This window comes from Typopeltis vanoorti, chromosome 5 (genome assembly GCF_054136105.1).
Source record: "Typopeltis vanoorti isolate ZY-2024b chromosome 5, IOZ_Tvanoo_1.0, whole genome shotgun sequence".
In the NCBI taxonomy this organism is placed as follows: domain Eukaryota; kingdom Metazoa; phylum Arthropoda; class Arachnida; order Uropygi; family Thelyphonidae; genus Typopeltis; species Typopeltis vanoorti.
The window spans coordinates 145,537,016-145,550,404 of NC_143553.1; the positions used below are offsets into that span (position 1 = coordinate 145,537,016).

General features: G+C 34.9%; 1 protein-coding gene across 1 annotated transcript in view; it reads left to right on the forward strand.

The window, feature by feature from the left end:
* The window catches only part of LOC150106909 (sialin-like), an 86,723-nt gene that overhangs the window by 11,704 nt on the left and 61,630 nt on the right, over nt 1–13,389 (forward strand). Inside the window, exon 3 of the mRNA XM_090393502.1 lies at nt 5,685–5,918. Within this exon, the coding sequence (XP_090249628.1) occupies nt 5,685–5,918 (234 nt within the window). The remainder of the gene's footprint in view (nt 1–5,684; nt 5,919–13,389) is intronic.

The window sequence follows — 13,389 nt, forward strand, 5'->3', positions numbered from 1 at the left end:
AACTTGACTTCTCTTTTTTTCTACCAGAATAGCAAAGTTTAGATAGAAGGACTTGGTAGTTGAAACTTTCATTATCGCCTTTAAATGGTCATCGGTTATCTTTGAACGATATTTTGATTTGTTTATGTGCATTTGAGAGAATAACTGCTCACAAACATATGAACTTCTGAAGATAGACATTATTCTTGCAGAAAATAGTTTGAATTCAGGATATTTATCTCCCAAAAACAGATAAAATGTTTTCATGTCTACCTTTGAAAATTTATCCATAAGAGCTAAATTACACTTTATATTTATCACTTTAAGTTGGAGTTCTTCAGGCACAATGTCTATGTCAACAGAAAATGGATCCAGGAAAATGGAGAATTTTTACTTTATTTCATGTAAATCTAAGAACCCTTTTTTGAAAATGTCTTCTTAGATCAGAAATTACATAGCTGTACTTTTCAAATGAATAAATTCCCTTTCAACATTTGATCGGCCCAAACTCAAACTTGATCTCAAATGCTTCAATGCATGAAGAAAGTTCAGTCACTAATTTAGTGCTTCCTTGCATTTTTAGGTTCAGATCATCCAAATGACCAGTAATGTCAACCATAAAAGCTAAATCTTGAATTCATTCAGTATCTTCAAATTCAGGCACATTTTTTTCTTTCATTTCCATGAAAACTTTAATTTCGCCAAACAATTCATAGAAGCATTTCAATACAATTCCCTTACTTAGCCAACGAACAATACTGTAATAGGGCAGTCCAGGAATATAAATCTCACTTTAGAAATTATCAAATTGTTGGTGATTTAAGTCCTGTGCACCTATAAAATCAACTCTTTTTACCACAATATCAATGACATGGTCCAGTTTGAGAGCTTTGCAGCATAGTACTTCATGATGTATAATGCAAAGCACACCATAGAGATGGTGATCTTTATTTAATAGCCTGCAATTTTGATTTTAATATGGACACTACACCCAAATCACTGCCTACCATTTGCAGAGCTCCATTTGTGGTCAAACTCACCATCTGTTTCCAGTTTATGTTTAATTTATCTAAAGAAATAACTAAAGATCGAAATATATCTTCCCCTGTTCTTTGACCTTTCCACAAATTCTTCTATGATGTACATATCTTCATCAATAACTCAAATAAAAATACGAAGTTATGCTACATTAGTAATGTCAGTGCTTTCATCAATGGCAATGGAAAATGCAAAAAAAAATGAGCTTTATTCTTAAGTTGCACGTTTAAGTTTTCAGAGCTATCCATAATATGTTCTGCAATAGTATTCCTTGACAATGATATATCTGAAAATAATTGCCATTTGTTTATTGCAAATCAAGCAGATCGGTTTACCATCCAATTCAGCAAAAAAAATATAAATCTGTCCATTTTTTTTGCATTATTCTACATTCACCATCAACTTTTCTTTGCTTTGGCTAATGGGGTTAGGTAGATATAAAATTTTTATGACTAAAATTATGTAAATCTAAAATTAGCTTTAGTGAAAGCAGTATATATGTGTGTGTTTGTGTGTGTATATATATATATATATATATATACACACACACACGCACACTTATATACTTTGTCTAATGCAGCTTTGTTAGCACATTCGTTCCGTGGTGTAAACGCAGTTCTGCAGCGAAAGGTTAAGCCTTAATCAATTTATCTTTAACCGTTTTATGACCTCTATAGGTATATATTAACAGAATAATTTAAAATTACAAAATAGTAATAAAATAATTTTTTCATAAAATTGAGCTGCAAGCAGGATTTGGCCCGGGCCATATGTTTAACACCTGAGTTACAGTATATAGGTTTGGATATCAGGTTAGTGAATTGAATTGGCTTTCTGATATTAGAGAGTTGTATAAAAGGGAGCAGTATTAAGGTAGAAGATTACAAGTGAAATCCCTCAGAGCTCAATATTGGGATCTGTATTGTTTAACCTTTATATCAATATTGCAAAGGTAGTGAAGGTTACCCAGAGGATCATTGAATACTGAGAAGGATGCTGTTCAGCAGAGATAGAAGAGTTGTTTAAAGCCATGACCACACTGGGATTATTGTGCTCATATTCGTCGTCGTGATATTTGAAGAGAATAAATTAACTTTGCAGAGGATGTAAAGGCAGATAACCAAAATGATATCAGGACTGTAAAATGATAGACTGAGGACATGTGGACAGTAGAGTTTGGTTGATAGAAGGAGAGGTGATATGGTGTTAACATTTAAACTGTTGAGTTAGTTTCAGGATTGACACTGGGGAGCTCTTTCATGTGGTAGATCAAGAGGAAAGAGCTACGACAAGGGACCATCCTTTGAAGTTATTAATGGAAGTGGTGAGTAAGAGGGTGAGGAATAGCTTTTTTTTTTGTCATGGAGGGTGGTTGAACCATGGAATGCATTACCTGATAGGGTGTGACAGCACAAACAGTGAATGAGTTTAGGGAATGGTATGATAGACTTTGTGTTGTTTAAGATGAGCCTCTCATGATGAGGTCCTGTATAATAATATAATAAAACTGTTTTTTATTATATTATTATACAGGAAGTTTTTTTAGGGTCTTTTCAAGAATGCACACACACACACAAATCTTGTCAGGATACTCAATAATGAAATTCTATAATTTTCCATATCAGTTTTATTTCTCCTGGTACAATGAGCTCTATCTTAGTCATATGGGATTCAACCATCTGCCAAGCTCTCTGAATCATGCATTGTAATCATCATAAAGCCTTCATTCCTGTGCATTTGAACATTTTATGTCTGTGCCTATAATTCTCTGCATTTCTGGTTTTTAATGAATTTTTATATCTTTATTATTGAAGTGTTCTGAAATATTTTTCTACCTTTGTTACATTGCTCCTGGGTATTTTTTTCTGCTGTTCTATTACCAGTTACCTGATTGTTCAAAATAATTATGCTAAACATTAGAATATTCTTCAGTGTTTATATCACTTTTATCATTTTTGATTTTCTTTTGGGGGATTTTCTCAGAAATTTCCAGAACATTTTAGTTATCTTCATGATATTTATCTTCCATATTCTTGCTATGACTTTTGTTTAACTACTTTTACACATTAAAATATGTATGAAAGTGGTTAAATAAATATATTTTTTATGATATTATAAAGTTATATGCTGATTACTAGCATGGATTTTTTTTTTCCTAGCCTGTTTTTTTTTTAACTTTCTGTTCTTTACTGAAACCTTTATCACATACTCTGTGAGCTATATCTAATGATGTTTTCTTCATTTTGTCATTGCCAAAGCTTTGTTCTTTGGTTATTTTTAAAACTTTCTTATACATTTTTCTTTTCAATATGATTCTTGTGTTTGTCTTGCTCAGTATTAAATGGTGTTCACTTCCTATTTCAAATTCCCTGTAAATGCTTGTATCCTGTAGATATCACTATCAATAATAACATAATCAATATGATTTTTTTTGTTTCTTTTGTGTGCTATATCAGTAAACTTATGCTCATGTTTGTGGTGAAATAGTATTAATAATGGTATTTATCATTATTGTTATTATGTCTTTTTTTTTTTCTTTGCCTTTTTCAGAATATTTCTGATAAGCCTAGGATTTATTTTCTTATCTTCTTGAACAATTTACACACACACACACACACACATATATATATTATTTTGCCAGCCTGGTTGGCTGAGTGGTTAGCGTATCTGTTCTCCAGCCAAGAAGCTGCGGGTTCAAATTCCGTGTAGGCATGGATGTTTGTGATTGTCTTCCACCTTCATGCATTGATTCACCCAAGTATAGATACTTTCCTAATATGGACTGGATCACCATGGGAGTAGTGTACCCTAACCTTCTGCAGTGGGTGAAGTCAGCACAATTTCTGATTACGGTGTACCATCATTATTATTTTGGTTTCTTGCAATACAGAATGCAATTTGTTTGACAAATTGCCAAGTTGTAAGCCTCGCTTCATCCATTCATTTGGTGTCCAAGTGAGTATCTAATAACAGTGCACCATGGGAAATTAAGGACTTTTAAATCAGATGCTCTAGTAGGTTCTCTGCATTCGTTATAAGTCCTATGGAGATCTATTAGTTATCTAGCTTAAGTGACCTGCCATTTTTATTTCATAATTTTTTTCTGGTATCTTCTGGTGAATGTCATCATCTTATAAACTGAAAAGCTGTCATCAACTTTTCTCTCGCTTTACAAGTGAATCCTGAAAAGGAAGGACTCCATTATTTTCTTTTTCTAATGCAAATTTTATTCTATGGAAAAGGTCATTAATTTTAATGTAAAATCTGTCTAATACTTCATTAGAATATGATCAAATAGTGAAATCATCAAAATAATGTAAGCAGTTGGAGAAAGAAAGAATGATAGTAGTGAAGAGTTGTTGCCAGTGTTCTCTGAAATAATTTAGATAACAGTGGTGACAAGAGGGGGGGGGGAAACCCATGTGTAACTTTTCACCTGCTTGCATAGATTACCTTGCAAAGAAGAGTATCCAGAATGCGAAGCAAAGTCAAATAATATAATGAATGTATGATGGACACTGGACAAATTATATTGTGTGCTTGACCATGGAGCGGGATATGCCAAATTGTCTTGTCCTTCCAGCTTGCATATTTGGTGGGCACAGAACAAATTGTTACATGTGATTTCCAGAAAACCAAGGCTATGTAGAAGGGAAAATACTTTTTGCTTTCAGGTTATATAAGTGACCATAATTAAAAAAAAAAAAAAAAAAAATCTTTATGTGTTTGTATTTTTAAATTTCTAAAGGTGTTGGAAGTTATGTTCCAGTTATCAGTAATCATATTTCAATATGCATTAATCAGACATGGACTATTTGCATATGACTGGCACATCTGAGGGAATTATTTAGTGGGAATATTTAGTTATTCGAAGTTGACAGGACATATTTCAGAAATTGGCAAAATAGTTCAAATAATTACTTTGATATTGGACATGTTAATATGCAGAGATAGAGAGATTATTATCCCTCTATATGATAAGGTCACATCTTGACTACTGTGTATAGGTTTGGTTACCAGAGCTTTTTGGAGATGAGTTGGTGAAGAATTTTCAGAGAGAAGTTAACATGCTGGTGAGAGCATGGAATGCACCTTATGAGCACAGATTGAAGGTATATTGGTTGCAAATTGACATAAAAGAAATTTTTCGGTAGAGAGAACTAGGGGTCACCCACTAAAGTTGTGTAAGAGTGTGATTATTAAGAGAAGGGGGGGGGGTTGTAGACCAGATTTTTTGTTTGGAGAGTGGTGAATGACTGAAAAATGGATTGCCAGAGGTAGTTGTGAGTGCTCTGATAATGAATGAGTTTAAGAAGAGTTATGATAGGTATTGTGTGAATAATGGTTAGTGTAGGTCTTGATGAGTCTTCTGACTGAATGAAGGTACATGTCTAATAATAATTACTTCTTGGATGTTTTCAGAATTTAATTGCATATTTAGATTTGGGATGTTGTGAATATTGTTTTAAGACAGCGAGATAGTAGTATGTTTTTCCCCCCTTAAACAGATGACTTGTTTTATAAATGATTTTTAAATGAAAATCATTAATAACAAAGAAATGTTCTGTGAAGTGGAATTTGTATATTTGAACATTTTTATAATTTTAAACTATTTTATGCATACTTTATTAAGTGCCTATCTTATAAGAATGTACTTTCTTTTTAAGGAAGGAGAATTTTTTTGGGATGAAGAAACTCAAGGTTTAATATTAGCTGCATTTTTTTATGGTTATATAATCACCCAAGTGCCTGGAGGATGGTTGGCAGAGAAATTTGGTGGGAAGTGGTTACTGGGTGGAGGAATTTTTTGCACTGCTTTTTTCACGCTGCTTACTCCCTATGCAGCTTGGTTAGGAGTTTATGCTTTAGTAATTGTACGGATCGCTGCTGGCTTAGGAGAGGTAAGTTTAGAAAATAAAATTCTTTCTCTTTCTTCCAGATATGATAATTTCCTAGTACATTCATCTCTTGCATAGAAAACACTACTACTCACTATAGCAAATGCCATTATAAAACTCATTAACTGTAACTAACTACTGAAATGTCACATTCTATGTAGCTATTCTAAAAGAAATTCACTATAGCAAACTATTCAGATTATTCTCAAGGGGCTATGAGTTTACTTTAGTGAGTGTTAATTATATGTATTATTCTCAAGCTTTATGCAGGGAATGATGGTATGCACAGGAAACACAACGAAGACTTCATTATTACTTTAAAAAATTTTCTTTCTTGTTGGTCTGTTATTTGTTAAATCTCCAATATTGCCAGCATGGAGGCACTCCAGACAGCATCATTCATTCAAGATCTTGGTCTTTCTATAGATATATTTCTTTGGCTGTTTTTGCTTTTTTTTTTTTGACTGTGTTTACTTCAAACATCTGTTTTGTTAACTTACCATCTCTCCATTCCATTTAATCATCATATATCCTAAATTAACTCATGTTCTTGAATGCTAAAAATATCAAGTTCTTTTCTAACACCTTCAGTTGTTCTGCCATAGATGCCATCTGTTCACGTCCTTAATTTTGCCCAACTCATATCTGTTTTATTTTTGATCCACCTCTCAGATGTGTACAATTAATTTAAATGCGATGGTGTGTTGCTAATCTTGTAGTTCGGCTAATTTCTCTCTTATTCTCTATAAACTTATTCGTTTGGCCCTGCACTTTGCCATTCTTGAAAATGCTACTATCTATTTCCATATCTAAAATTTTCATTAAAATTGCACCTACATAACTAAATTATATTATGTGTTCTGAAGGTTAAATGTTGATAATGTAGTAAATATTTTTTTTTTGCATATTTTGCTATAACTTCCATCTTTTTATTACTAATTTTCTTATTAAATTTAACAAGGCAGTTATTTAATTTGGCTTAAAGATTTTATGTAATATATTTATTTAAGAATATAACATCGTCTGTGAAAAACTGAGCTTAATCCTGTTATCAGAATAATCTCCAATTTATACAACAGGTTTAATCACTGTTCCTAAGGGATAGTGTTAATAATGTTAACTATCCCTTGGATTATTACTATAGCAAATGCCATTATAAAACTCATTCACTATAACAAACTACTGAAATGTCACATTCTAGGCAGCTATTCTAAAAGAGTTCACGTGGTTAGCTAGTGGCTATGTGATTCGCAACCATATGCCTGAGGAAGGAGTGTCCTAGGTTCGATTCCTGTCGATGGTGTGAGGAGCTTAAGGATCTTCCTCAGCCATAGCCAAGTTAGCTGGTCTTGGGGAAAGCAGGGTTTTTCCCCACCAGTTTATTGGGGTTTTTCATCCCACAAGCAAACAAGCCAGCCCCATGAACACACAGGCTATCGTCATAGGATATAATATTGCAAGGAAGGCAATGGGGAACCATCTTGCTCATAATCATTTTCCCTAGTATGGTAGCATATAGGTATCCTCCCCACCACCACCAGCCGTGTGGCTGAAGGAATAGAATTCTAAAAAAAATTCACTATTCAAACTATTCCCACATAGATTATAAATAACAGTAGAGATTGCAAACATCTGTCTTGCCTCATATTACATTTAGTACCAAATCAGATCAGAAATTAGTGATCCTTGTTATTATAGATGTCAATGTAGGCCAAAGCACAATTCTCAAGCCGCACATTGCTCTTGGAAGCTAACAATGCATCTCACAAAAGACCTCTGAACATTGAAAGAGTTAAAGTAAAAATCCTTGATGACTTGATGCTGGTCTCTTAAAACTGTAAATTAAAGAAATGCAACATAATGCACTGTTTTTTAAATATATATATAACCTACACCATATGTTATAGATCACAAAACCTTAACTACTTAACCACTTACCCACATATGGCACAATAGTGCCATATGTGGATAAGGGAGAGATAGGCCTTGGGAGAGAGAGAGAGACCTAAGCCTTCTTAGGTCTCTTTCTCTCTCAAGGACAGTATCCCCAACCCCCTTTTTACTTTATCTTAGAATCTATAAAATACCATGCTTATGCAGTCTGACCTACAAAGGGCAGACAAGGTGTGGATTTGAAGTGAGAAAGAAGGAACATGTTGGCAATGTTGAGCTTAAAAGAAAGATCTGGTTTGGCCCACCATGCCATATTTAGAAGAAAACTTTTATTCCTGGCTCCTAAAAGAATCCAGTTATCCATTCACACAGATTCTCAACAGAAACCAAGGACTTATATTAAATGACAATGGGAAATCGCTCATTAAATCTTTTAATATTTCAGGTTTCAGTTTTGCCAATAATCATCTCTAGTCTTCTTTACCTGATGACCGCTAATGCATGCCATGTGATTTTGCATTCTTGCTTAGGATGAATTGTTTTTTTTTGAGTGAGTGAAACTACAGTAATCTACTGTTTATACGACCTTCAAAATAATGACCCTTTAGTTATCTGTGCGTTAAGGCTTCAAGTGGTGCTGGGAGAAACTCATGTTAGAAAGCTTAATGGAGTGAAATAGCATGAGAAAAGATTAAAATATTAGTTAATTCTTCCAATATTTCATTGCAGTCACTGAGACATCGTCAAGGAGTACAATATGAGACGTAACACATATGCACATAAAGGCAACACAAAACAAAGTGAAACACAGGGATGAAAGACTAGAGTCCTAACCAGGTGGGATGCTCACTTTGGGCACAATTTGGTAGCCTTGGATGTTAATTGGGATCTCGACGTATTAGTGTCTCAAATAGAGATAGTTGTTGGAAGTTTTCCCACTTGGTTATACTCTAAATTAAAGAAACCAAGAAATTATATACTTGATTTAATTTTGGCCCAGTCCTGAAAATACTTCAGGCACAAACTTTGTTTCCTTACACTTGGATAAATAATCTTGAAACTTGAGTTACAGGGTTTATCTTATGAGTATGATGAACGGAGATCATCATCATCATCAAATGCCTGCCATGTACCCTCAAGGGGTGTACAGGATATGATAGTACTACATGAAAAAAATTACATCATTATTAATTTCCTATCTACAATTTTCCTCCAAATCAGTCTGTTACTTGTCAAGACTCCAACATTATCAGATCTTATATTTCTATCGTCTAAAGCATTTTGTACCGTATCAATCCACCTATATCTTGGTCTTCCTCTGGGTCGTTTTGCTGCCAACCTGGCAGAGAACACTTGTTTTGCTAATCTTTCCTCGCCCATTCTGTTTAAGTGACCATACCACCTAAAATTAGCTCTGCTAACGCATTCCTGGATGCTGACAATGTCAAGTTCTTTCCTAATATCCTTGTTTTTAATATGATATTGCCATTGATGCCATCTGTTCATGCCTATAATCTTTCTCAGGACTCTCATATCTGTGGTCTCTAGTCTTTGGTCAAGTGTTTTATTTCTGACCCAGCTCTCAGATCCATAAGTTAACATCTCCAATTTTGATATCATGTTTAATATCACTTTCTTTCATAATGTGATCCATATAAATAATGAATAACAGAGGGGATAATGTACATCCTTATCTCACACCAGATTTTACATTAAACCATCTGCCTGTACTTCCTTCAATTCTAACTGCTGACTTACAACTCAAATAAAGACTAAGTATTGCTTGATATAATGCCCCATTGACACCATATAACTGCAGCGTATTGAATAGCTTCTCTCTTGGCACCTTGTCATATGCCTTTTCCAGATCGACAAAACTTAAATACAGATCTTTGTTATATTCCCATGCTTTCTCGACTATTTGTCGTAAAGTGAAGATCTGATCCTGACAGCCTCTATTTGGCCTGAATCCAGCTTGTTCTTCACCAAGCTTTTCTTCTACAATTCTTCTCAACCATTTCTCAAGTATACTTGCATAGATCTTGCCAGGAACACTCAGTAGGGAAATACCTCTGTAATTCTCACATTCATTTTATTTCCCTTTTTATATATGGGTACTATGAGAGCTCTGCTCCAATCATCGGGAATTCGTCCCTCTGTTCAGGCTTTCTGAACTATGCAGTACAGCCACTGTAAGACTCTTATACCACCATACTTCAGCATGATGGTATAAGAGTGGTATATCAGAAGTATACTGGTCGAATATCATCTACTCCTGCTGCCTTTCCACATTTCAAGCCTTTGATGGCTTTTTCTACTTCTAGTATGGATATGTATTCCTGACTGCATGCCTGGTGAGTGTTTTTTACCACTGTGCTGTCATCACTGCTTGTTTCATTTAGCAGTTTTTCAAAGTAATTACTCCATACTTCAAGGATATCTTTTTCTCCAGTTTTCATGTCACCTTTATCATCTCTAATTCCTTTTACATCACTCTTTCCTTCATTCTTAAGCTTCTTCAACACCCTCCAGAATATTTTGCCACCTTCTTGATATTTATTTTCTATATTCTTACCAAAGTCCTCCCATGACTTTTGTTTAGCTAGTTTTACACAGTGTTTAGCATTCTTGCATTTGTCTCTATATTCTCTAAGAGCATAAGCTGACTTATTTGCCAGGAACTTTTGGTATGCTTTCTTCTTTTCCTTCACTGCCTCTTTAACTTCCTGTGTCCACCAGGGAGTTCTGATTTTTTTATCCTTACAGATAACCTCACCACATGCCTCTCTGGCAGAATCAGTCAATGTTTTCTTCAGAGTTTGCCACTGAATCTCCAAGGTTTGATTCCTGTTCTCAAACTCTTTTCATTTTTTCTTCAATAATCTTTGTGTATTTTAGCCTACAGTTCACATCTGAGAGCTGCTCAACTTTTATTCGATTTAAAACTTTCTTACATGTCATTCTTTTCAATATGAAATTCAATTTTATCCTGCTCAAGACTAAATAGTGATCTCTTCCAATTTCAAATCCTCTGTACACTCTGGTGTCCTGCACCAGGGAGAAAACATCACTATCAACAATAACATAGTCAATGAGACTTTTCTTATTCCTAGCCTCTTCTCTCCATGTGAATTTGTGCACATTTTTATGTTGGAACATGGTGTTAGTAATAACCAGTCCATGTCCTGAGCAGAAATCCAAGAGATATTTGGCATTATTATTAGCTTTGCTCTTTTCTCCAAATTTTCCCAAAATATTTTTGTATGTCTCACAATCATTTCCTACTCTACTATTTAGATCCCCAACAAGGACCCACTTTTCATTTTTCATTGTGTCAGTCGCTTTTTCTAAAGCCTCAAAAAATTCCTCCACTTCTACCTTAGTAGAACCTTCTGTGGTATCATAGGCACAAATAAGTCTTATTGTCCAGTTCCCCATTTTGATATTTGCCCACATTACTCTACTTGAGACTGACTGCCATTCAAGAAGATTAGCCTCGTATTTTGTGTTGAATACTATGGCTAGTCCTTCTTTTCCTTGATTGTCATTGCCTGAATATAACATTTTGTATTTGTTGCTCAGAAAGATCTCACCAGTTTTGGTCTTTTTTGTTTCAGTCACCCCTATTATGTCTATCTGGTACATATCTAATTCCTCAGCTAGCTCCATTTCTTTGCCATTCAGGCTTCTTACGTTGATAGTACCTATCTTTAACTCTGGTGATGTTGAGTTGGGGTTTATTTTCAGATTTGTTCCAGTAGCTGACTTTTCACTGTTCACCCTGGTTCCCTGGCGAAAACAACGGGGGCTTTGTTTAACCAGGCGACGTCCCAGCCGGCATGAAATTTTGTCATGTTGTACCATCATTCTATATTTTGGTTTAACCAATAAGAATACAATTTGGTCATCTAAATCCCAAATTGCCAGCCCATCCTCGTCCGTTCAGTATCCAAGTAGATACCCAACAGGGTGCACCACGAGAAGGTGAGGATTGGACATTAGGTCAGAAGCCCTGGTCGGTTCTCCGCATTCCTTTAAAGGCTATGTGGAGGTCTCCTTTCAGTTATACAGCTTTGGCCCTTAAGCACCCCATGAATGGAGATTGCTGACTTTAATAAAACTGTGGATAGGATTTGAGCTCGATGAGAGGTCATTTGTGTATATGAGGAAGAAAGTGGTGAAATAACAGAACCCTGAAACACCTGCATTAATTGAAAAATCTGTAGAGAGAACATTTGTCACCATTACATTCAGTGAATGGCCTAAGAAAAAATTGACCATTCATTTACAAAGGATGGAAGGCAGACCATAAGATGATAATTTGCTGAGAAACCGTCAATGCCAAACCCTATCAAATGCCTTGAGATGTTGAGTGCAACAGCACAGGTTTCTTCAAGACTTTCGATGTTGTGTGTCATGGGTGGAGGGTGATGGAGGCAAAAACGATTGCTGTAGATGTTTACTAGTTGAATCAATATGGCTAGATATTGATTAGTTTACAGCTCTTCAAGTGATAAGTGCCTACCATCAGACTATAAGCCTACTTCTCTCACCTGAGTGCTGTCTGAAGTTGATTGTTGTCGACTTTTTTCATTAATTTAAACAGTCTGAAGTGAGAGCAATAGATTTATAGTTTGTTGGTAGGCATGTCAGTTTTGGAATTGGTTATATATGGGCTTGCTTCCATGCTATGGGAATAATGCCAACTGAGTATGATATGGTGTAGAGATGAATGATGCCAAGAGTTAGCTTTATATGATGTTGAAATGGCACCATCTGGGGGGGGGGGGCAGAGCACATATTGGGTAAACATTGTGCCCAACAGCTTTTTACAGTAACAGAGATGATATAACCATCATTGGCACAGGCAAAACATTTCTACATTTAACCCTTTAAAAGTCAGACTTAGCCTTGCTAATATTTTTTAGGAAGGGACAGACACTGCATATTTATTGCCATTGCCCATGTACATCATTACATAATGTGCAGAAGCAAGGGAAAGGAAAAGGCATCAGGATTATGGGGGAAAACATGATTTTGTGAAGGGTAGGTCATGCCTCAGTAACTTGCTCACATTTTATATAACACAGTGACAGCTGAGTTGGATAAAGTTAATGGGTTTACAGTGATACTACTGGACTTTGCAAAAGTCCTTGACAAGATACCACATGGAATTTGAATCAATAAACTGCAGCACATGGGGATGGATGTAGGGTTGGTGAGGTTGCCATACCAGTTCTGGCAACACAACATTTTTGTAGTTTCTATGCAAACACTTTCTTTTCCATCATAATGCTTATTTAGATTTTAGCCATTACAGATTTAGTTTAATCATTAATTCAAATTGCCAACCAATCCTCATTCATTTAGTATCTAAATGAATGATTATAGTGAAGTTTCAGAACTAAGGTAAGATTATGATTGGACACTTTTTGTAGAAAGTTTTTCTACCTTGATACAAAGTAAATTATAATAGACAAAAAGTTATATTTTTGTTTTAATCTTTTACCCACGTGTGAGAAAAGTTTACATGTGATGTATCTTTATGACTGGTCTACACTATATGGAGGCTGTTGACTTT